Source organism: Chamaea fasciata, unplaced genomic scaffold, assembly GCF_029207755.1.
Source record: "Chamaea fasciata isolate MVZ Bird 193981 ecotype frontalis unplaced genomic scaffold, bChaFas1.0.hap1 SCAF_13, whole genome shotgun sequence".
Lineage (NCBI taxonomy): Eukaryota > Metazoa > Chordata > Aves > Passeriformes > Sylviidae > Chamaea > Chamaea fasciata.
Genome location: NW_027094098.1, coordinates 13,742,894 through 13,767,506, shown reverse-complemented (window position 1 = coordinate 13,767,506; position 24,613 = coordinate 13,742,894). Strand labels below are relative to the sequence as shown.

Genomic DNA, 24,613 nt, shown 5'->3' with positions numbered 1-24,613 from the left:
GCTGTGGGGACACCGTGGGCACACGCACCCCCCGGCCCGTCACTCCTCACCTCCCCGGCGCTCGGGGCCATGGCGGCGGCGCGGCCCCACCGGGCATGCGCGGGGCCCGCTCGGCGCTCGCTCCCCTCGCCCCGCGCGTGCAGCACCGCGGCCAGCGCCCGCGCGCACGGGGCGGGGCGGCGCCGGGGCGCGCGCGGGCGCGGCGGCGCGCGGAGCCGGAGCCGGGCGCGGACACGGACACGGCTGCGCCGAGCGGAGCGCAGCCCAGCGCAGCCCAGAGCTCGCCCGGCAGAGCCCAGCCGCCGCCGCCGCGATGTTGGATCCGTCGTCCAGCGAGGAGGAGTCGGAGGAGCTGGTGGAGGAGGAGAGCGGCAAGGAGCCGCTGGCGCCCGCCGCGGCGCGGCTCTCGCCCAGCCGCCCCGGCGAGGGCCCGGGCGGCGGCGGCGGCGGCGGCGCCGGTGGCGGTGGGAGCGCTGGGGGGCTGCAGCCCGGCGGGCGCAGCAGCAGCGCGGCGCGGCCCGCCAGCCCCAGCCCCTCGGTGGCCAGCGAGAAGGAGAAGGACGAGCTGGAGCGGCTGCAGCGGGAGGAGGAGGAGAGGAAGAAGAAGCTGCAGCTCTACGTCTTCGTCATGCGCTGCATCGCCTACCCCTTCAACGCCAAGCAGCCCACCGATATGGCCCGCCGGCAGCAGAAGGTACCGGCCGTGCACTGCCCTGCCCGGCTCTGCCCTGCCGGCCAGGCCCTGCCTGTCCTCTCCATCACCCACCTTTGGCTGCTCGCTGCCTGCCCCTGCCATCCGCCCACCTGCCTGCCCCTTTCTTACCCACCCGCTGTTGATTTACCCCTCTGCACGCTCCTCTAGATACCCCTCGGTCTGCATCCCTGCCCGTTCCTCGCCTCTCCTGCTGCTCCCCAGGCCTGCAGCTCCCCGGGCACCCCAAGGGCACTCCCGGCACAGGGCACCTTGGGCCCACGTGGTGCGGTTTGCTGGCAGCAGCCCTGTCCCGGGGCTCGGGGGAGCCCCCTGACCCCTCGTCACCCTGCGTGCTGCTCCCCGACATGGTCTCCCACGCAGAGCCGGCGCGGTGACATACATCGTTGCTTCTAGTTACGCAACATAGGGATTCGGGAAGTTTGGGATGTTGGCCATTTGAAGGTTGTCGTGAGAAATGGGTTATAATTCTGGAAAACACCAGGCACATACTGTTGCCTCCTGCAACAGTACTCCACAACTCCATGCTTACTGCAAAGTTTGCTTAACTGGGAGTGCTGGCACTGACTTGGGGAGTTGCTGAGTCTCATTTCAACTTCTTGCAAGTGTTGATGTGTGGCGAGCTCCCCAAGACCAGCTTCCCGGCAAAATGCAGCAGCAGAGGTTTGTGATGAAGTCTCTGCCACAGTCCTGACTCTTCCTACCCAAGTGTGTCACCACAGCAGGGCCGCGTGCTTCTCCAGGCAGAGGCTGGGCAGGAGTGCTTCACCTGGGCTCTCCATCTCCAGGAGCTGTCTTGGAGCTTGTTTCTCCTCTGAGGCACAAGCTCGTGGGCCAGGGTGGAAATAAAGTTTCTTCTGGATCTGCACACAGGCACCTTTCAGTCAAATGCAGCCAACTTTTTTCCTGTGGCAGGCAGAGTTAGGTCTGTGGTGCAGTGTAGCTCTCTGGAACAGCTGCCTGACTTTTTGTCACCATTTTCCGTTGAGTTTCTTAGACTGGAGTTTTAGCCTTGATACGGTTCTGTGTTCACAAATGACCTTTACAATTCAGGCAGACTCCTGGATGTAGTGATGCAAACGACATTCAGTTCTGCTACACCACAGGACTATTATTAGTCATTGCAACATACGGAGGTAGGAAAGTGTATCCGTACTGTATCATGTAGTTTAAAGGCAATATAGGACAATCTGTTGCTGGAAGGCTGAATGATCTGCTTTTGTTTGCTGAGCAAAGTACATAGCTGAAATTATAGCCAGGTTTGGAGTTTCTTTTATCTGTTCTTTTTGCCTACAATGCTTTGAAACAGATTGTGAATTTCCACAGTTGTTTTGGCTTTTGTTTCCCCGTGCAACTTTGCCTTAGAGAAAGATAATGAAACTTACGTGATTGTTAATTTCGCTGAAATAAAACCAAATAAGTCCTGCAACTGTTTCTCACATAAAAGTGAACTGAAATTGACGAGTAGTTTATCCAAAGGAGCATGCAGCATTTTAGCAGTTCAGAGAAGAGTGGCTGGGAAGGATAGTTTCTAGTCCCTGAAATCAAAATAGTGCACTGTGAAGGGACAAGAGAAGGGAAAGGGAAAGGAAAAGCTGGGGAATAAAGTGCAGGTGAAACAAAGAAATGAGGAGTAATGAGAAAAATTACAAAATGGCAGCAATACTCAAGGGTATGTGGAAGTTACACAAGATCTTGGGAGGAAATAATCTATTCTCTGTGAAATGAAGAACATAAGGATAAATTTCTGGCTTATTAACATAGCTAAAATAGGTGTGTCTTGGGGGCTGACCATCTCCCCTCAAACTTAGCAGTGAAATGATGTTGGGAAAGCTAAATTTACCATGATAACACATGTCAAATCGAGTTCACCCTTTAAAAGGTGAATTCATTCTGGGTTTTCGTCTTCTCTCTATCCCTATATTCAGTTGTCGTGCTGGGAGTAGATCCTTGCCGTTTTTTCTTAGCCATGACTCCCGTTGAAGTCAATTAAAGGACTACCAGGGCCTCGAGTTTGTTGATGAACTTCATGTGCTCCTCTGCATTGCTTTCCTCACACATCCCTCTGGGAAAGTGCACCCTTCCTTCTCTGGCTGGAGGGAGACCAGAGGGTGAAGGTGCAGGACTTGATCCCTCTTGAGCACCAAGCTTCAGTTGCAGTGTATTGGTTGAGTCTTCAGTAATGATGAAAGTATCAGGTGCTCAAGGCTCACCCGAGTGGAACAAATGCATTTTGCTTCTTAGGGGAAAGGTGAGAGAATACTGGATTTTGATTCTGCTCTAATGGGGGCTGTTGGGTCAGTTTGCTCATCAGCAGAGGAGGGATAAACTGCTTCCTTTCCCATGTGCCATTTGCCTCTCCACCCTCACATACTGCGGTTTGCCAGAGAATTGTTTCATCCCTGAGGAAACAAGGAGCAGAAGGTCCTCAAGCATCGCCATTTGCAGTCTCCAGGCTGGTGTGCAGGACCACGCTCCTTCCTTTTCCAGTGGTGCAGGACAGAGAGGCTGCATGATCCACTGCACGTGTGGATCCCTGCGGATACCAGGGCCTGAACCTGCCCATCCTGCCCTCTGCAGTCACTGCCCATGGACAGGGTGTCTAGAGGACCTGGCTTCATGCCAGGCTGCTCAGGCCCCACACCCATGGCGGGGAGGTGGCACCACAGAGGTGTCTGGGCAGAACTGCGCAGCAGTGAGTGCGGGGGACCCGTCCCCAGCCCCGCTCAGCAGGTTCTGCCCAGTGCTGGAAGGAGAAGGATGAGGTTTGGCTTCACCTGGCTCACTGCTCTCCCTGCAGAACGGGGAGATGCTGGGACCCCGAGCACAGCCCAGGCAGGTGACCGCGGCTTTGCAGGTGAGGCAGTGAAGCTGTTGCCCTGGAGAGTGGTTTCCTGGATGGGTTATCTCATAACAGCCAACCCATCCCCACCACAGCTGAGATGGGCCGTGTTGCAGTCAGCCCCTGCCAGGCTCCCAAAGCCCGGCCAGCTTCTAATAGATTCACCTTTGCAATTTTCTCAGATAAGAAAGCGTTGATTTTGTTGTGGTCGCAGTACTGAAGTTCTTGCCTGGGCTGTAGATCCCTGAAGTGTGTAATCCTCCCTCCTTGATCCTGCAGTGCTGCTGTGTCAGAGCTGGCTGGTGCCCCGGGGGCCGCGTGTTCCAGTGCTGTGAATGCACAGCAGGCACCAGTTGTGTAGCCGCACACACAGGTGTAGTGCTTTGGAGCTGGAAAATGCAGCCTGGTGTTCTGCAGCACCCATGAACCACCCTGGAATAAAGGGAACTGTGTAGTTAAGGTGCTGTTGCACCACAAAGGTAATTACCTGCGGTTTGATAAATTAGAATGTATATGAGAGCGAAGAGAGCAGTGGAAGAGTGTGAATGGGTGGTGTAGCTGAGTATTTACAGCGTGTGGGCATGACAGCGCTGCTTGTTTACACCAGCAGCAAACTGTTTCAGATTTCCAGGTGAATTTAAGCAGATGCCACTCAGAACTGGTATTTTTCTTATCCTGACACCCAAGAAATGTCAGCAACAGTGGAAAAACTGTTTTTTAAGATCAGTGTGTTCAGGTTTACACCTCTGCTTTGGGTTTATTTTGATGTCTATGGGGTAAGGCTCCACTTGAGTACTACACATCTGTGATGTCTACCTGCAAGTTCTTTTATTTACATCTCACTAGCAGTATTTCCTAAGGGAAAAGGAAAAAAAGCCTTATTAGATACCTGCCTGTGCTGTCTTACTTCCCACTTAGATTTCTTTTTTAAGCCACCACTGAATTCCAGGCACATTTGTGATGCAGACAGTGGTCTGCAAGATATTCATCCCTGTAAAGCTTGGTGAAAATTAGGAGATTTCATTTTTATCTTCTACCCCAGATGGGAGGAAGGTGCAGTGTGTGGGCAGCCCTTACTAGGCACCGGGGAATCTGAGCAAGAGACCTACTGAATGTGGAGGAAAAACTCCCATCAGAGCTTACAATATTGCTGGACATGGAAGGCTCCAGCCTCATGTTGCAGCTCAGGAGGAAAGTGGCTTTGCCAGCTCCATGGCTATCAGAACAACATGTTTTATTACTGCAGATGGCACTGAGCTTGGTAATTGCTTGCCCAGGATGTGTGTGGTCTTTTTTCTAGCTCACGCTGATTTGTTGGAAGTAGAGTTGAGACGACCAGCTGTGCTTGGTGCCTCTTCCCACTTGTTCCCATCCGTCTGAAGCCTTTGGGAAGAGAGCTCAGCTGGCAGCCTAGGGATGTTGGACAAGGTGTGTAGTGGTGCAAACCAAGCACCCTTGGATGTGGCTTGTACCTCTTGCTAAATATCTCTGCAGCATGGCAGTCAAAAGGCACAGCACAACCCTGGAACCAGTGGTTGCTCCTTCAAAATGGCATAAACAGAAAACACTTGTTGGGAAAGGGGCAGCAGAAAAAACTTTTGAAGAGATAAAATGTGGAGAGCACATTAGGTCAGACATTGTTGCAGTCGTGGTTGCCATTGCCTGTTTCTCTTCCTGCAGAACAGGGGAGAGTAGGCAGGCAGGAGAGTAAATCAGTTCCCAGTGGGATAAATGTGGGATGAAAAAAGTTCCAGATATGCTGCAGATTACGAGGGCTACTCCTGGGAGAAGCGGCTCATGATTTGGGTCCCTGTGTAAGCCTGTGGGATGACGTCAGGTGCATTAGCAAAATTCTCAGTCAAATTCAGCAAAGCGCTTAAGCTTGTGCTTTGCTGAATGGTGATTGATTTAAGCACAGTGCTTAATGCAGAACAGGTGTGAGGGGTCAGAAACTGTTAAACTGGTTACAGTGCATCTTAAAATAATATATTTCTGCCATTTCAGCAGGCACACCGATGCTACAACAGTTAGGACATAGTTAAGCTAGTGCAGCCTTCCAAATAACCACATACTTCTTCCTTATCGTGAGTTGGATTGCTACTCTTATGCCATACTTCCACAGGTTCTCTCATTAAACCACCAACACATTGTTCTTCTGGGACAGACCCTGAACTCAGGTGGTGTTGGGACCCGTTTTAGCAGCTTTCTGCTGGAGGAGTTTGTTTTTGTGGTCAGATTCTGCTCGTCCCAAGAAACCCTTGGAGATTTTTGGTTTTCTCAGCTCTGCAGGGCAGGAGAGGTAAAGACGATGCTGTGGTGGTTTTCTGTCTGTCCCTCAGTTGCTGTCTGGTGCTGTTTAAGAAGTGGATGCAGTTCTCAAATATGAGTCGAACCTCATGCACAGCTCTGTAGTTGCAGCAAAGCTTGCAGGATAATTATTAGTGCTATGCCTATACAAACCTGGAAGAGTAGTTTGGGGCTGGCTTCATCACTTAGATGGCTTAATGTGGGCACAGGCCACTGCCACCATCAAATGAGAGCTGTGTGTGTGGCTGGGCTCTTGGCTGGGGCTGTCCCCAGCTCTGTGCCACCCCTGAAGTGAAGGTGAGCCTGCTTGCAGAGCATCACCATGGCAAGGAAGGTCTGGCACATCCAAGATGCTGTGCTGCTTAGCAGTGTGGAGTGCAGAATGTGATTACTGTGCTCAAGTTGTCTGGAATCTGCAGAAATCAGTTGTTTTCAGTTAAAACACTTATCATTTATTTTGCCAGTGCCTTATCTTAATTTAATTCTAGGAGATATTAAATATTTGTCATACTTTGGCTATTTATATACTTGCAGTTTATTGGATTGTGAAGTGGGTAATTAAATAGGCTGTGAGCTTGGTCTTTGGCTGTTGTAAAACTTTGCAGTTCCTGATCCATAGCCTGACATTTCAATTATTGTGGGTGGCATCTCTTGCGCCAGAGATGTTACGAACTAAGAGTGGAGAAGACTTATCAGATCATGCAGCTCCGAGCCCTGCTACAGCACATCATTTCAAAAGGTGTAATTTATGGCCTTGCTTTGCATAGTCTAGACACTCTCCCTGAAGCACTTTGCCTCTTGCACAACTTGTAATTCCTTCTGCTGAATGGTGAGTCACTTGTTCTCTCTTTACCTATGTGGAAAGTGGTTGGCAAATCATTTCCCTATGCAATTTTTTCTTAGCTGGAGAAATATTAGTTTTTAGCTTATTTAGCAGTAGCAGCCAAGGCATCACAAGTGTATCTATACAAGCCCTAGAGCTACTGCCAGTGCTGTAGTCCAGAGTGGTACAAGGTAAAAATCCTATTTGTATTTCATTATGTAAACTTGATCAGTATGTTAAGACTAATCAATACAGCATGATCAATAAAGCTGTTGCTTGGAGGGTGTTGATGTGAATCCAGCTAGTGGCTTCAGCAGCGCCAGGGTTTCACCCACAAAATGATCTCTAGAAATCACATATTTTAGTGTGTCTTTGAGAATTAAGACTAATTAAAACAGTAGAGTTCCCTTAAAACAGCAGACAAAGGGACTTTCCCTGGTGGTGAGCAGCTCTTCTCCATGTGCCACCCAGGAGGGTGGGTGGGATTTGATGCATGGCCCCTCAAAGGTCTTCCCTTCCTGGAAACAGAACAGGGTGAGGTCCAAGGGGAGGTGCCACCTCCCTGCCCAGATCTTTTAGAGCGTGCTGCAGGCATGGCAGGACAATCAGAATTGTCTCCTCATCTTGGACGCTCCTAGTGCGAGTGGCACCACCAGCTCCCAGTGGGTCAGAATTGGGCCACCCCTCTTGAAGAGCATGCTCCAAGGTCCAGCAATAGGGTCCAGCTGCCTCGTCATGAGGGTGGGAGAGGGGAGATGCAAGAGATGGAAGGTTCCTGGGGAGTTCCCCTACAAGTTATCTTGTAGGGGAACTGACACAAATATACAGAGCATCCTAGCCTGGTACTTGCTGAGGAAGAAATTATTTGTGGGTACAGGATATTTGAGTTGCTTCAGCCAGGAATTCCTCTGAATTGTGTGGGCTTCATTCTTAAAACAGGACATAAAGGGCAGTCGCTGAGTGTTTGATGTTAACCTTTTGAAATTGTTGTTTGAAAAGGTGCTTTTAGTGATAATATTTGGTATTGTTTGTCTGTGATTCAGTCTGATAAAGTCAGACATTTTCTAGAATTTAAACACCTGAATCAAAGTGTCATGCAAATATTTATTCAGCTTGGGGTATGTGATGCTGTGTTTGTAATTGTTGTAGTTCAAAACCTGTCTGTCTACTTCACAGTAAGGTTGGGAGCTTGGACTTTTAGTAGTGTCAGGTATATAGTGACCCTCATGGGCATCTCCCCATACCTAAATGTTAATATTTGATGAAGAAACTTAATGAAATCTAGATTTAGTCACTTTTTCCAGGCCAGAAGGGTGGACTTTTTTAGTGATGGTGCTGTAGTGTTTATCTTTGGGGCTTGGCAATGGAGTGTGGAGATCTTGAAAGAACCCCATTGACTTTGGTAGGACTTTGGGCTGATGCCACAAAGCATCTGTGTAATACCCTGACAAACAGGGCTGATGGTCCAGCACTGGCCTTTTGTGATCTCGTGTGCTCAATTAGGGTGACATTCACACAAGGACAGGGTGCTTTTAGACTTTCTAAAATGAAGAGTCTTCAAATCTAGCTTTGTGTGTAGACCCTCTGCAGACCACCTTCGGCTCCTTTTTTGGGGTGGGATTAAGACCCACACTTGATGATTTAGGATTAGCATTTATAAACTGGATCTGATCCTGTACAAGCATGGAGCAGAGTGACCCTGTCCCTGCAAGTCTGTCATTCACTGTATGTTTTCAGCCAGGTGAAGAATTTAGGGGGAAAAAAAAAAATCAGTAAACTGTTCGGCAGTAGAAGAAGTACTTGTTTGGGGTGTTGTCATTGCCTGATGCTCTTCTGCAGGCGAAAGAGCCCTTGTATCCAGAGCAGCTGCAGCGCCGTGCTGTGCACAGGCTCAGTTCGTTCTCTTGGAGCAGGGATAAAAGGGAGTGGTTTGACTCCCAATTGCCTGTCTAGTAATAAGGAGGAAAGGCTGTTTTCCAGGCACACAGGTTGAGGAGCTGCTGATAGAAGAAGCTATTTGTTAATAATTGTCTTGTTGAAACAGTCTCACAGGTTACATTGTAAAGAGCAGTGTCTGCTCTAGCGTTTGAATTTGATGTCTAGCATTTGCATTTGATCCTGAGAACCCATTGAGCTGGAGAGGATGGCAGTGGGAGTTTCCAGATTCTGTAAGTTTGTAGCAGCCACTGATGTCTGTTAGTTGCGGTGTGTGATTTCAATCCATGAGGTTTGCAGGGCTAGCTGACTCCTGTAGAAGGCCATTCTCCCTTTCTTGGGGAATTTGTTAAGTTACCAAGGCACAGGATGCTAAATTGGAGTTGCTCTGAGGTGCAGAAGGCTTCAATCCCTTTGAAAGATTTTACTGCTTTAAGCACTCCGACATGGGACCAAAACCCACAAGTTTTCCACATCACAGGGGAGCAGCCCCATGCTTTCCTTGGAGCCCCTCAGAGAGGGACAGTGATTTGCCTTTGTTGGTAGAGACGTGGGTGTGTGCATGAGGGTCATTTCAGAGCCCAGAGTGTGGCAGCCAACACACAGACTGGTTGGTGCTGGACAGGTCGATGTGCCTGGCTGGTGGCATCCTGATGAGGTAGAGGGACTTGGCTGTTAGAGGAAAAATACACTGATACTCCTAAATACAGCCCTGTGCTCACTGATGTTGGTTCTACAGGAAGGCACCCACCCATCTGATTTCCAGCAGGTGCTTTGCTTGGAAATGAGCTCTTATGCCAAGGAGTGATTTGGGGAAGCCCTGTCCAGCCAGTTGGCCAAGTGAACCTAAATAAGAAATTGCTCCAGCCAACCTTGGTATGTGGCTGGTACAAATGGCTGTGGAAGGGAGAAGCTGCTCCATGAACAGCCAGCCAGACGCAACCTGTGTTCCACTCAGTGCTCTCCTCAGGTGTCCCTGTCGGATGGGTGTGGGCTGGGAGGCAAGGAGCATTCAGGTGTTGTGTTTTAGGCACAGAAAATACTGGATGATTTGGAAACAATAAGTTGTCGCCATCCAGAAGTTCTGTCGGACTGCTGCTGAGGCTGCCAGGGGCTGTAGTTTTTAGCAAGGAGGTGGTTTCACTTTGCTTGATGTGCTGTTGCAGGGGGTCAGCTCCTCCCACACCTCAGCAGCAGGGGATTTAGGCTGCTGGAAGGTGATGTGGGTATCACATAAGCAGAACATCATGCAAAAGGCAGTTTTCTTCTAACATGCCAAATACCTTTTCCTAATTCAGCAAGAGGGCACAGATGCTTTGCAGTGTTGCATGTGACAAGTTTGCTTTTATTGCCTCCACCACTAGACTTCCTTCCTTCCTAGCAGACTGCTCCCATTCTTCTTGCAGCCAGAGATGACAGACTTGTCTCTGCCTCGGGAGGAAGCTATGGGCTGACACAGCAGGAGCCAGCTGCCTTGCTACCTGCATGGTGACAGTGCAAGGAGGAAGGAAGGCCACAGCCAGCACTTGTTCAGCCACTGGTGAGGCTGCGTGGCCTGAGAGTGGTGCACGCTGCAGAAACCAGCACTGTGCCTCCCACCCTGGCTCTGCAGACCACCCTCTGCCAGTGAGACCTCTAGGCAGAAGCCATCTGCTGCTGTTTTCTGGGGATGTTCTGAGCTGCATGGGGGTGGTTTTTGGTGCATAGCAAAGAGCTAGCTGGAGTTAGGACTGCAGGGACTTTGTGTGTGCTCAGTCATTTGTGAGGGCAGAGCAGCTCCCAAACATGAATCGAGGCTGATGCTCTGCGATGGGAAATAACAGGGAGCTGGGAAGGGCATGAGGCCTGGCTGAGGCAGTTTGGAGTTGGGAAGTTTCAGCTTTGCCCCCTCCCTTTTTCAGGTGTTTGGTGCTTTAGTCTGCAAACTTTCCTTCTCTGGAAGGGTACCTGTGAAGGAGCTGGAGCAGGGAGGAGGGGTTGCTGGCAGTTCTCAGGTGTGGCTGTGTTTTCCTTTTCCATCTCCCATTTACTCTGCATCAGGTATGCTCAGGGCTATGCAGAGATGGTGGGGAATAATACTCTTCTAGCCTCTAGCTATCTCAAGAGAGAGCTAGTGTCCTCAAAAGACTTGAGTTGTTCATGCAGTGGTGGATGTCAACCAAGGCTCTGCCTGGTATGATTTCTGCTTGTTTATGGGCTCCTGGGCTTCAGCGGTACCTTCTACTCTGAAAGATGTTGGCTGTAATTCTGCAAAGATCCTACCCCTGCCTTCAGCTGTTTTATTTACTCCAAAGGCTACTTCTTTCCCAGGATCTCTCATGACACATTCCTGCCCAGCCTGAGCCACATGCCCAGCAGGGAGAGCGGTGGTTGGTGCACTAGTTCCAGCCTAACTGGTGTGGGGAGGGAAGGCTGTGCAGGGAATGGCATCAGAGAGCCTGTTTTTCAAACGGCAAGCTGGCTGCTTGTGCCAGCTACCGTGAGCCTGCATGGCTGAGCCACAGGCATCCCCTCGAGGGCTACACCAGCCCAGGGAGGGGGTTATGAGCAGAGTAGAGTGGTGGAGCATGAGGGAACAGAAGCAACATACCAGTGGCATGATGGAGGATGGAAGAAAGGAATTTGACGCTTGAATTACACTTTTAAACTTCTGATTTTGCTTGTTTCTAAGTGCTTTTAAAAGTGCATGGGCAAAGGTTATGAACTGAGCAGGATGGGGTCTCCATGGGCATTGTTAGATTTCTCCATCAATAGCGAAAGACATTGAAGTGCCTGGACTCCTGTGCCACACACATCGCTGGCTGATATAAAATGGATGTTTCCTTCTAAGGCTACATTGCATCCCTGCTGCTGAACTTTTATTTGGAGTTCCTCAAACTATGACCTCTGAAGCCTCCGTGGCAAAGCTCCTGCTTGGTACATATTTTATGCAGCAGGATGTGAGTGATAGAAATTCTTCCTGTAATTTCATCTCTCTGTAAACTCCCTTCTCTCAGCTTCTGTTGCATGCCAAAATATTCCTTTCTGCACAGAAGTCACCCCAAAAGTGAATCAGATCCTGCTGAGCAGGACAGTCTTCCCTCCACCTATTTATAGTGCATGCAATTACCCTCCATGCATCTCAGAATTCTAATTGCCTTTTTATTGCTGTTTGTAGTGTGCTAAAGGTTTTTGAATGCTCATGCCTTGTGTTCTCATTAGCTCTATTTATTCCTCCTTTGGCTCCCTTCCTCAACCTCATCAAATTTAGCATCTTCATGCCTCCAGGACCTTGGACAGCTCTGCCACTTCTGATTTCTCCCATGTCCTCACTTGTGTTGCTGCTCCAGGTGCTTTGTGTTCCCCAGTCTTGGTCTGACGTGCTCTTGGGTCCTGTCTCCTGGAAGGGGCTCTGTGCCTGCTGTGATATCCTGCCAGTGATCCCTTTGCTGAACAGAGTGACTCAGGGAGGTGCCTCAGTGTCTCTAAGGCAGCTGTCTTGCATCAGACAGGGCTGTTCAGCATGGTGAGGCTGCCCAGGCAGTTTGGGGCAAGTCCATGATTTCCAAGTGGGGAATGGTCAAAAGTCTTGGGAGCAGCTGGTAACAGGGACTGGGAGCTGGTAATCCAGGTGGGAGGCAGATGCTGTGGCCTGGGGTCTCCTGCATAGATTTGTTTTGCCAGGGTGACCCCAGAGCTGCTGTGTCACCAGTGGTCCCCTTGTGACAAGGCCTTTCTCTAAAGCCACAGCCTCTTGGGCTGGGAGCACATACAACTGGTATCGCTGAGATTGCTTATTTTAGGGCTTTGTGTGTATCCTGTACCAGTTTTCACCTGATGGGCTTGTACAGCTCCTGACACCCTGGTGGGTCACTGGGGACAAGCTGTAACCTGTGTTTGTCTCGTATAGTTTCTTGAGTGCAAAGTCCTTTACAATGTTGTTTGCTTTATGTTTTAGCCTTGTTGTCTGGCATTTCCATAACTCAGATTAATTTAATTATCCCCTGAGGTGCTTGCTTGCTCACAGTTGTCCAGGACTTTATTGCCCTCCTCTTGTGTATTGAGGAGCCCACACAAATCTGAATCATCAGTAAATGTAATCACAGTGTTTGATGTTTGTTCTTCCAAGTCCATGATATATACAGTGAATGAAACTGGCCTTAATACCCATCTGTGCCTCCCCTTTCAGCACTTCTTATGTTCCAACATGCTTATTTGCTGTGCACAGCCCTGCCACTCAGTCCTACCAGCATTTGTATTGACCAGAGGAATTAATGTTTTGTGTAAAATTGTATCAAAAGCCTTCTCAATCTATAGGTAATTTATGGCCAGAGCTTGCCATCAGCAACTTTAGCATGTCTGCTGAGCACGGTGTCTGCTCAGGGAGGGCTGAGCTCAGCAGCCTGCAGTGCTCTGTGGGTTGGGGCTGAGGGCCGTGAGTGCTCCGTGCTGCCAGCCAGCATCCAGAGTCCCTGCCTGCGGCTGGTCTCAGCCTCAGACATGGGGGCACTTGTGACATGGGCTGTGCAGCGTTACTCTGGGCTGGCATCCTCATCTCTGGGCTCTGGCTGAGTGTGAGGGTTCATTAGTCAACAAGAAAATTACTGAACTGAAACAGCCTGGAGCTCCTTGGTCTCAGCGGGAGTTTGCTGTTTCAGGTTCCTTGTGAAAGGTGAAAGCAAAGGCAGAACTTGGCAGTTTGGGCACTGACTGGGAACTTGAGTTTGGGCCAGGTTACAGGCTCAGCTCTCTGCTTGCTTCTTCACAGACTCACACAATTATCCAGATCTTTCTCAAGCTGTCATCAATAAGAAGGTGGTGAAAATATTACTCCTTCCTCCATAGAGCACTGGAAGACAGTGAGAGCTCGTGAGATGCTGAGTTAATTGTTTAGTGCAGGATGCAGGTCTGGGTGAGCACTGGGGCTGGACCTGGTGAGTGGCTGTGCTGTGGCTCAGACACACTCACACACTGAGCACCAGGGACTGCCCCTTCCGTGACTTGCTGTGTCCTCCAAGCAGCTTCTACAGCTGCTCCCTCTTAAAATAAGACAGTTAATAGTCTTGCATAATTCATGCTTACAAGTTGTACACGTTTGATGATAGCAGCAGCCAACGTTTAATTTACACACATGGGGCTTCATATAGATCTTCACAGCTCTGTGCACAGCAGCCGTGCACCTTTTCGTGCTGTTTGTATTTGGGCAGGTGGACAGCAGGCTGCCTGCTGTTTCCATAGGCAGGGCAGTGCCTGGCTTGCCTGCAGCCTGCTCCTCTGACATTTCCTGAGCTGGTCACGGGTGCTGCCCTCCTTCAGGAGGGAGAATTGCACTGTAATACAGAAGCAGGACAGGAAAATCTTCATCTTTATTGCTCTCAAAACCCAACTGCTGTATGAAAGGAAGTCAGTCTGGAGTCCTGAGCCTGGTTTTGCATTGCTGGGAGTCTGTGGAGCGAGGCTCTGCTCCAGATGGGCTCTCTCAGGATGCATATGGATGTGCTCTGGCTGCCCTTGCTTGGGGCACTCTCGGTGCAAAACGCGGCCTTCAGATGTTGGTGCTCTGGTGATGGCTCAGGCTTCAGGGACAACCAACTGTGACTAACAGGAGATGGGCATTTTAAGTAGCATAGCAGCTCAGCTGCCTTCTGTTACAGCCCACACAGTCAGGAGAGGAGTAAGACCTCTGATTCTTTCCTCTCAGCCAAAGGCATGAGAGCCAGTGGCCAGCAGAAGCAGCTGCCTTGCTGTTTGGTTGCTGCAGGTTTGGGAGGGAGCTTCAGCTGCTCCAGTAGCGTGGCAAATCATCTCCATTTATCTTGTGGTGTTATGCCTCGATGATGTCAGAGGGTCTCTTTACATTGCATATATATTCAGACTAAGCAAATCACAGTAGTTTTCCTATTAAAATTTAATGATGAAAGATGACACTTCTAAGTGATTTATTTTCTTTTTTTCTTTAGCCAGTTGTTTCATTTGCTGTATAACCCTCATGCTAATGGTAATAATCTTTCCTTGCTGTGACTCAGGGGAACAGATGTGCCTTTTGAATTTGGGTTTGGTTTTTTTTTCACCTAGACAGATTCTTTGTGGTAGTTGGTTTTTTTTACAGCTCTGATTACTTGCTTTGCAATGCTGTGACCTATATTCAAGGTGAAACTTGTGATAAATACTTGCTTTGGGGAGAGAGGAATAACTATGTTTTTGAGAAGATTAAGGCCTGTCAGGCAGCAATCCTCATTTCAATTAGACATCAAAATGCAAATCATCCAGACTTCAAAGTATGTCAAGGTGAGAGTAGAAAGGACTTTAATACATTCGGAGATTAAGTTGAAATCCTTGAGCACTTTAACTGTTCTTGGTTAGGTACACTGTCTAGGAAGGGTGTGGGGGTAAGTCACAGTTGTGCAAGGAAGCCCTTGAAAGATATTTTTAGTCCCAAGACTTCAGGGGCTAGAGGAGGGATTTGCTCATCTGGATGTTTGGGAGACTTAACTGCATTTGAAAGGGCGAGTGACAGAACCTGGGCAGTGGGAAGACTGAAGTATTTTTTAAATTTCTGCTTGAAGATATTAGCTGCAGTTTTAGGAAATGTAAATGAAATTCCTACTCCTCATTCTCTTATTCTCGTATCTCCTTCTGACTTCTCAAGCAAACATTAATGAAAAAATTGGGGGTGAGAACCAGCAAAAAAGCCAACTTGTCTGTGTTGAAACCATGGGTACAAGGTCGTAGCTGTTTATGTAACAAATCTCACAGGATTCAAAAAATGTCCTTGGTGTCATCTTGTGCAATTTTTCAGAGGTGTTTATGGAGTCACAGCACTACTTTGCACCAAAAATTGTAGCCATACCTTGTAATTGTACACTGTGCACCTCTTCGTACCCACTTTGAATGATTGCACTTTGTAGATATGACACAGAAGCTTAATGAAAAAATAGCAAAAATGCAAATTATAAATCTATCTCGTTTAAAAAACCAATTATGCTAGCATGTAGACTCTGCACTAGAAAAACTTCTGTAGACAGAAAAACTCTCTAAACTCTGTGTTCTTGAGAGCTGGACTTTGTGTGAAGAGCATTTGCAGCCACCTCACATCACCCCCTGTCCCAAGGGAGCCAAGCAGGCAGTGAGTTCCCCATGGCTGGTAGATCTCCCTGGGCCCCATGGGGCTGGGGCTCTTTTTGCAGATCTGGGCATTGCTCTTGGGAGTTGCTGGGCCTTGGTAACTCAGCAGAGGTGGGAAGGGCTACAAACAGGGAGGCAGAGGTAAAGAAACAACCTCCTGCATCATGTGGGCTACTGCTGAATCACTGTTTATGCTGTTTCTGTACCTGCTGACTTGATGCATGGAAATAGGGTACCTCTATTTTTAGTTCTTACCTTGTGCATTCATGCACATGCACGCTGAAATTATACTTTCTGTGATGGGGAGCAGTTTCTCACCTACACAGGGAAAGTATTTCAGAGCTGTGGTGCTGTGATGATTCCCAGTTTCTTCCCTTCCTAAAATCATCTGCACTAGGAGAAAGTGGGGAAGAGTTACTTGCTCTCTGTAGTAGTACAGGATGCCCCGAGTGCCTTGGAGCTGCCGCTGCAATTGATGCCATCCAGACATGGTCCTGCCCCGCTGCCTTTCTGGCAGCAGAATTGCAGCTGCAAAATTTTATTCCATACCCTGCTGGCTTCCTTAAACCCTCTCCTTTAGAGTTTATTTGATACCTAAATAGGTTTTATCAACTATTGCAGCAGGACCAGTGTTTTGTTTTGTTGCTGTCAGTTTTTAATCTGTGATTCATTTTGTCCCAGTTGATCCTAGTGGAGCAATATTGAGCTCTGTCAGCAGAGGAAAAAGTCCCAAGATGAAACCAGCACGTTTGTGTTGGCAGGAGTTGTGTGTTGGCTGTTACCTGCTGCTGCATTAATTGTGCTGTGAAAACAGGCACCACTTTTGAGGTAATTTAGATATGAATTACCTATATCAGCTGGGACATTGAGGTGAGGCAAAGCAGTGACTCGTCAGTAGCAAAAAATGACTGTTTTCATTGGGGACAAGATCTGGTTTATTTTGTTAATGCTGCGGGAAGCCAGTGGTTGCTGGTGGAACATTCCAGTGAAAACAAAGCTTTCTCACTCTGGTGCGTTGGGATTGACAATGGCATTTTGGGAAGAGAAGAAATAAAAAAAGTGCTCTGCTTTTAAATGGCTCTGTCATTCATGCAGCAGCAGTTTCGTGACACTCTCTGTCCTCAGCTGCTGTGACTTCAGAAGCTGAGATTGCCCAGAGCTGATGAGATTATTTGACTCAGTGATATTCTTTAGAAAATGCATTATTCTCTCCCTGGTATCCTCCTGGTGCACGGGGTCCTGGTCCCTGCCACCAGAAAGCCTAGGAGTGAGTGCTGCTGCTGCTAAAATGAGTAAAGTCATGCACACAGTGACAGCAAACTGGTCCAAGTACTGTGTGCCATGTAAGTGTGACAAAAGGCTTGTCAGGATTCTGCCTTAAAATCTTGTGTCCAAAACCTTAGTGCTTTACTTGGAATCCGTGAGGTTTTTCCAACAGCCCTCTTTGATCTGCTCTCAGGAGCAAGTAGCAGGGGAATAGCTGCTGCTCTTGAATACTGGGTGAAGTTTCCATCGGCTAGGTGGGAATTGTGCCTTTGACCTGAAGGTCTCTGTAGCTTTGGCTCCTGGAAAGTCTGCATGCTAAACTATCATCTCCAAGCAGGTCTCATGTCTTAAACCACTTGCAGCAGACCCTGTGGCAGCCTTGCTTTCCTTAGCTACCTTGTTCAGCGTCTCAATATCCAGAAGTTAATGTTGCCTCCAAATTCAGATCCATTTCTTAAATAGCCATTTACTGTGCTGTGAGAGTTTGCTCGGGCCAGCAAGGATGACTTAGTGATTCTGGTGCTCACTCTGGACCAGTGATGCCTGATGTCTTTTGGGTCCTTTGCTGCCCTTCGTCATTACAGAGCCTTGGCACCTGCACCTAGGAGACTATGGTGTCCTTGTGAAACCCTTGCTGGTCCAATTTCTGTCCTTGTTTCAGGGGTATCAGGAATGAAGCAGTCACTTGCATCACTGCAGAGTAATTTTCTGCCTCTGGAGCCATGCACAGAGCTGCAGCACATTCACCCCCCACAGCACACACAGCCCCAGCTTTTCCTGGTGTGAAAAGCCTGCTGAATTGTTTTAAAATGTCACAGCAGGAAGGAGCTTTATTTCTCATACTCCATCATTTATGTCAGCCCAACTTTGTGAGCTGTTTGCCAGAAGCACGTGTGCGGGTGTAAATGCATTGGCTTTACATGCACTTGTTTTCTGCACATTTGTGGCTGCCCTGTTGAGGAGCATCACCAGCCAGTGCTGGAAAACTCCTGTGGCAAAAGAGGGAAGAAAGGGAAGAGGAGGGGCGGGAGGAAGGTGCACATCTTGAAGCAGAAACACCATTTGCTTCTGCTTCACGTCCCTACAAAGAGACAAGGAGGGCCTTTGGATTGTGCAAGGATGCTTCCCCCGGTAGGTGGGAATAAGGTAGAGCAAGGGCTACCCAAGAGTAGCTGTTTACCAACAGATCCATGGTACCTTTTTGGTTTTGGAGGGAGAAATGCTGAAGGTTTGGGTGCTTAATGTCCTTTTTTTCTGGAGCTCAAACTGGACTAAAAGTATTTTCTCTCCAAAGATGTTTAAAGCTAGGCCTCATGAGGCTGAAATGGTGTGCAAGCAGCCCCAGCTCTCCCTGAGGCTTCAATTTTCAGGATTATTCAGAGATTTGCAAATTAGAAAGGTGCTGAAACCAGTTACCTTGAGCTTCAGTGGAGAAGCATTTGATGGTATGTGGCATCTTGCAGATTACTTCCCAGGGACTATCCCCTGTCGGTGGTACTTTTCCATCACTGATGCTGTCTGTGGCCAGAGCTCTCTGCTTGGCTTATAGCCACACTCTTTAAGGCATAGAGAAACCGAGGCAAGGGGAAGAGAGGCTGAGCACAACCTGTGCAGAGAAGGTGCTCCCAAATGAGTGCTGGCTGCCAGCTCTTTCTTCACTGTGCCCAGGGAGATGCCAGTGACTGTGCCAGGGGAGCTCTGGTGCTCGGTGTGGGGTACAGGATGTCTCATCAGACACCTGAGCAGACGCCTTAGAGGTCAGTACCTTGTTAGAGCAAAGCCATGTGCCTGCCTTGCCTCTCTGCACTCTAATTGCTGCCTCGGTGCTTCCTATCTGCATCCAGTAAGAAAGCTGCTGGATAGTCAATTACTGCTCTGGTCTGAGTGCTGTATTATACTCCATTCTGTCAATACTAATTGTTTTATAGAAATATGAAGTACCTCTTCCCCTTTCCTCCAAGGACTTTGAGATGCAATGTGGGCTTTAATGATCTCATTCTCCCTTCTGTCCACTGTGAGCAGGAAAGTATCTCCCATTTTCAGTGGGCACTTAGGGCTATCTTTTGGAGAGCCACGAGCACTATGCTTTTGGGGTCTGTTCCTGTGCCTTTCCAAAAAAGCTCTTTCCTTGCCCTTCGGTGCTGTATATTTATAACTAATCAATTGCAACCCAAGATCAGAGCTGATTATCAATTGTCCTGATGAATCCAGGCAATGCTTCCTTATATCATTCCCTTCCTGGGTGGGGTCTCTCCTTCTTGCTTTTCAACCTCTGGTTTAATAAACAGGTGCAAAACAATAAGTAACTTAAGCAGGGGTTTTAGGTGGGCATCTCCTGAGAGTGCACACAATAGTGCGTAAGGATAGAACATAAGGAAAATTCCCGCTTTCAGGCATGAAAATTGTCAACTCTTGGCATTCAGTTGTATCTCCACGTACTTGCACTGAACCAGGTGGTCAAGGTGGGCAACCACTGGTGATGGCTCTTTGCAGGGGGATTTATAATTTTGACTGTGTTTTTATTATTGCCCTGGAGTAAGCACCAAATAAACCCACATTGATTCATAATGAAAGAAAAGTAAATTTAAATGTGTCCCACGTGTGTTGAGCTTCAGGTGTATTTGTAGTGACTAATGTTTTGGGGCTATACTCTGGTTCTCATTGCCTCACTGGAGATTTTTCTGCTAGCTTTTAATCGTTAGTGGCATTGCACAGAGCAGGATGAATTCCCAGGTGAGCACCTGTGATCTGTGCGATCTGTGCTATCTGTCGTGCAGAGATGAAACAGGAGAGCAGGGAAGAGCTCTCTGCCTGGCTGTGGGAAAGGCCCTGCCACCAGGATCCTCCAGACCTGATCCTGACTGCTTTCTGTACCTACTACTTCATGCAGAAGCCTCAAAAATGAGATATGGGTGTGCCTGAGGGTGCTGGTGTGATTTTAACAGAGATGGGAAGGATTTGTTGACAGAAGGATGGATGGTAGGGTCCTGTTCCCAGTGGGGTGTGGAGGATGAGAAGTGTTTTAGTCCTTTACTACATGGCACCTGCTGCTTGGCACGTGCCTCTGTGCTGCTCAGCACAGCTGCAGGTGCACAGGAGCTCAGATCAGGGCTTCATCTGCTGTCAGCTGGTTACAGCAAGCAAAAGGAGGATGGCTGGATGCAAGGGTTGATGGTATTCCTCTGTCTTCCCAGGGGATTCACAGAGCAGACCATACTTAATTAGACTTGCTTTTATACTTAATTAGAGTCGCTTTCAGAAAACAGTGCAACTTCTGGTGCTATCAGCGCTTTTCAATTGCAAACATGGGAGGGCAAGCAGCATGGAGGTAGTGCAGACCCACAGGGCCAGAAATATACTCAGACTGAGAGGCAGGAGTGCTGATCCATGAGCTGAATAATGCAGAATGACTGCTGGCTACTCCCACAGGCATGGCACAGTGCTGGACTGCTGGACATGCTCACTGCATCCTTGTCAGGCTGAGGGATCCTTGTTGAAGGTCTGAAACTGCTGTATGCAGGCTGAGATTACATGGCTGTCAGTGCAAGCTGTGAATTGGGAGGTGACACAGCTTTTTCTCTGGAGGACAGTTCTTTTGCATATTGTGTGGGTTTTATAAACAAAACTTACTCCAATACTGGCTGAATCTTTCCTGTATTCTATTAAAATATGGGGGGACAGGAGGCAAAAATTAGCCTTTTAGACCAATTTCTGTCTTTATCTGTATTGAGCTCTGAGGGTGTTTGTGACCAGAGATTTGTTGTTTGGCTTGGAGTTCCTGTACAAGGACTTCCTGTCTCAGCTGGGCACTCTCAGTGCTTTCTCTGCTGTTCTTCTCCACAGACATTCAGTGAAGTTTGATGTGCTGCTGATGTCATCTGCAGGAAATTCTGTTCTGTGGCGTTAAAATGCATCCCAATTTCAAACCTGCTCCACTGGGCTTAAGAAAGCCTGTGCCGGTGCCCTTGCTGTCACATCACCCAGGCTTGTGGAAGCCTGCATGTTGACTGGTCTCTGAAAACGGTTTCCTGGTTCTCAGCACCAAATGTGATTATGGTTACACTGGGGAATGGAAGCATGAGAAGCTACGTTGTTTGCATTAAAGGTCAAGTTCAGTTGATTTTTTAATCCTTGGACAGCAGCAGCCTCCTCTCTTTTACACCTGTGACTTCATGTGTGTCTGCCGAGGCATAGGCAAGAGCTTAGAGACTGAGTACCAGACAGGCCAGGCTTTGCTTCTGGAACTTTTCTGGGGAAGAGAGGCAGTAACATCTTGGCTCTTAATTATTTTTTTAAGAGAAGAGAAGGTGCTGCTGTCTCTCAGTGGTACCCGACACTGCTGCTTTGTGCCTGCCATCAGTGAGGAGCCCCAGTGCTGTGTGCAGCTGGATTCTGGGTGGGAGTGATGGCACCTTGCTGTGAGACCAGCACCTGGAAACCCACAGGCTTCAGTGGGAGTGGGCCAGTTTCCAGGCTGTGCCTGCCTGGGGCCTGTGGCATGAGGATGTATCTTTTGGGAGAGTGTGGGATCCCATGTTCCAGGGTGAGTGAGCTCCCACACACGCACCCAGGGATATGCAGCAGCTCGGGATGTCACTGATGATGTTTGTCACCTTAATATTTATCTCCTGTGTTTGCAAATATTGGTGTGAGCTGCAGAGTCTTCTGTTAGTATTTTGGGGCAATTTCCTTCCGTTCCTGATTAAAATGCATGTGTTTTTCCTCATTTAAAAATATCATCTGTATCAAAAAGCTAATGATCACAATACCTGGCTTCCTTTTTCCCAACAAAGATGACAGCAGTGATATAAATCATTATGTTGCTGATTGTAAAATTGCTACCTTCAGGCACATCTTTATTTTAGGTTGGATTTTTTGGCTGCCACAATTTACAAGAAAAAGACAGTTAGAAAATTTCTCCTTTTAATATGTAGTTTTCACAACTCTCAAGTCTCTTTATCGTGTCAAACTGCTTTGGCTGCCAGGCTGGAAAAAGCAGAAGATTAAAGTGCCTTTTTTTTTTTATTTTTTTTTTTTTTTCCCCAAGCTTGCAGCTGTGCATATAAGTATATGGTTTTTTTTCCTGACATAAGATAAAGTCATAAAGATTTCCTGGTAGGCTTTTGCACTACTCTGCTGTTGTGGTCTTTGCTGCAGTAGACAGTGAATGTCCTTTCCTTGGGACTTTTTACTGTCTGATTTGAGCCTCAGTTACCTTTCTCTGTTTCCTGGAGTGGTTGTGGTGGTACCACAAACCTTCCTAGCGCTGAGGTGCAGCAGCTCCAACATGTGCAGAGTCCTGCTGAGAATTTGGATTTTAGTTGCTAGTTTTTGAAGTGAAATCTTCTAGGGATTTTAATGTAGCATCATATGGAAACACCAAGGACTGTTTGTTTTGTTTCTGGGTTAGCCTTGTTTTCTTTATTGTAGGTGGGTTTTTTTTTTCTTTCCCCCCCGCTGTGGGGAGATGTAAATGCCTGTCTAGAGAAGTCAGGAGCTGCAGAGACCATCTGAAATGCCACCACCATCTGACCACCTCCCAAACGGCCGAGCTCTGTGCTTGGTGAATGACGACAGCAAACCCTATGAAGGATATGGCTTGTATTTAATTCTGCATTACAATCCCTTTAATCTAGGATTATATCCAGTTGTTTTCTTCATGCAGGGTGTATGCTGTCAGATAAAAGCAATAGCATCTGGGAGGAGAAAAATTTCTTCAAACAGGGGCTGAAAACCTTGAGTATCGGCAGGTGCTTTTTATCACAGGCACAAACCCATCTCACAAAAACTGTCCAGGCAGGTGCAGGGGCTGACAAGACCCTCCAGCTCTGATAGATTAAGACCCTGGGAAGGCAACTGGTTGCAAATGAAACAGTAATTGCTTTCCCCTCACTGAATGAAATCTTCTCTGAGGCGATTACACAGATTAAAGCTTCCCACTGCAATGTACCAGAATAAATATAGCCTGTGCCTCTTGCGGGGGCTGCTGCAGAGCAGCAGTGGCTGCAGGATGCCTCTTGCGAGGTATGGCAGGGCAGCTGGAGTGAAGGGGAGAAATCCTGTAAAAATAGGGCTGGAAGGACCTCAGGCTATCTGAACATCCTCCTCTCTTAAAGTTGGATTGAGCATACCCAGGTTGTTCCTGGTGGCGTTTGTCCAGCTGGTCCCACTGGGGATGTGGGGACATGAATTCCTGGGTCAGCTCCTCCTGTGCATCTGCGCCCTTACTGGGACAGGGCTTTTTCTCCAGTATCCAGCCTGGCTTCCTTGCTGTAACACATACTTTTAATTTCTTCTCATGGATGTGAATGGGAATGAAGTGGTTTGTTTTAGCAGATTTTTCCATACTTTGAGGACTCTTGTCCTCAAAGCCTTCCAGAGGGAGCTCTTTGTTTCTTAACAGCCCTGCTCTGGGCTCACATTTGTTGCCTTGCTCCTGCTCCCCTTCTCAGGGGCTCCCTGGGTGGTCAGTGCCACCAAGGTGCCCTTTCCCTGCGCTGTGTGAGTACTTAGTGCACCCCCAGCCATGCACTTTACATGTTAAGTTAAGCCATTACCCTAAATAACAGATGCATTTTACCAACCTGCTAATTGGTAGTAGGTGCCACTTTGACCAAGGTGCAAGGGAGAATTTGCTGTGCTTACACGAAATCATTTTCCTTCTTTATCTCACAGCACGATTTAACTGCCTGGTGCTGTTAGTGGTGTTTGATTAGGTTGCATGCTATATAATTTCAAGTACACCGTGTGTGTGATAGTTGCATAACACAAATTAAAGTCTGAAATACAGGAGTCATATATGTGAGAGTCGCAGAGATCCTTTTTCACTCAAATTAGCTTCTTTCCAGAAGAAAAGAAAAAAGCATCAAAAAATACAGTTCACTTCAGTGTGTAGTAGAAGATGAAGCCTTGTGTGGGCTGGAGCAGTGCCACATGACGGAGCATCATTCTGGGTTGTACAGAGCTGTGTCTTTTCCCTGCAGCAGTGTGAAGAATTTGGCTTTTTCTAAAGTGTTTGGCAAACCTGAGAGGGGCAAGTGCAGGTACGGTGGGAGGGGTTGCTGTCTCTCTCCTCTGTGCCCAGCTTGTCCAGATCCTCTTGGCAGAAGCTTGGGCTCGCCTTCCAGAGCTCAGCATCAGTCCCTGCCCAAGGGATGCAGACTTGTGTCCTTGGCACAGCCCTGTGAAGGGGACTGCTCCTGGCTCTCATGGCTTACCATGTGAAATTATTTGAGTTATGACTGCCTTGGGGCTAGGCCTGGTCGAGTTTTCTGTTACGTTCATTTTGTGCCAAATGGTACAGGGAGGCCACGAGACTCAGGTTATCAGCACAAAAACAGGCCCTGGAGCTGACCTGAGTGTGAATGGGACAAGGCAAGTGCCTGAGCAGCACAGGCTTCTGGAGAGGAATTTGCAGCCAAAGGGATTTGAGTGAGCTGTGGGCAAGAACTCAGAAGTGCTTTGAATTGTGACAGTGATTGAGGCACCATCACCTCCTATCAAATGAATCAGCAGGAAAGAAGTCTTTCTCTGGCCCAGGGCTAGTTAGTTTAATTAAAGGTCTGTTGCTCTTGCAGAGTTTTGATGTAGTCAGCTAAGCTGGTTGCTTAAGTGATGTAATGTT

At 48.2% G+C, this 24,613-nt stretch overlaps 1 protein-coding gene across 5 annotated transcripts in view; it reads left to right on the top strand.

Annotated features, from left to right (window-relative positions):
• The first annotated feature begins 313 nt into the window (after window positions 1–313).
• Window positions 314–24,613, top strand: part of CADPS (calcium dependent secretion activator) — a 206,890-nt gene continuing 182,590 nt past the window's right edge. For all 5 annotated transcript variants that reach the window (XM_066195041.1, XM_066195039.1, XM_066195038.1 and 2 more), the window contains exon 1: window positions 314–694. In XM_066195041.1, coding sequence (XP_066051138.1) covers window positions 314–694 — 381 coding nt within the window. The remainder of the gene's footprint in view (window positions 695–24,613) is intronic.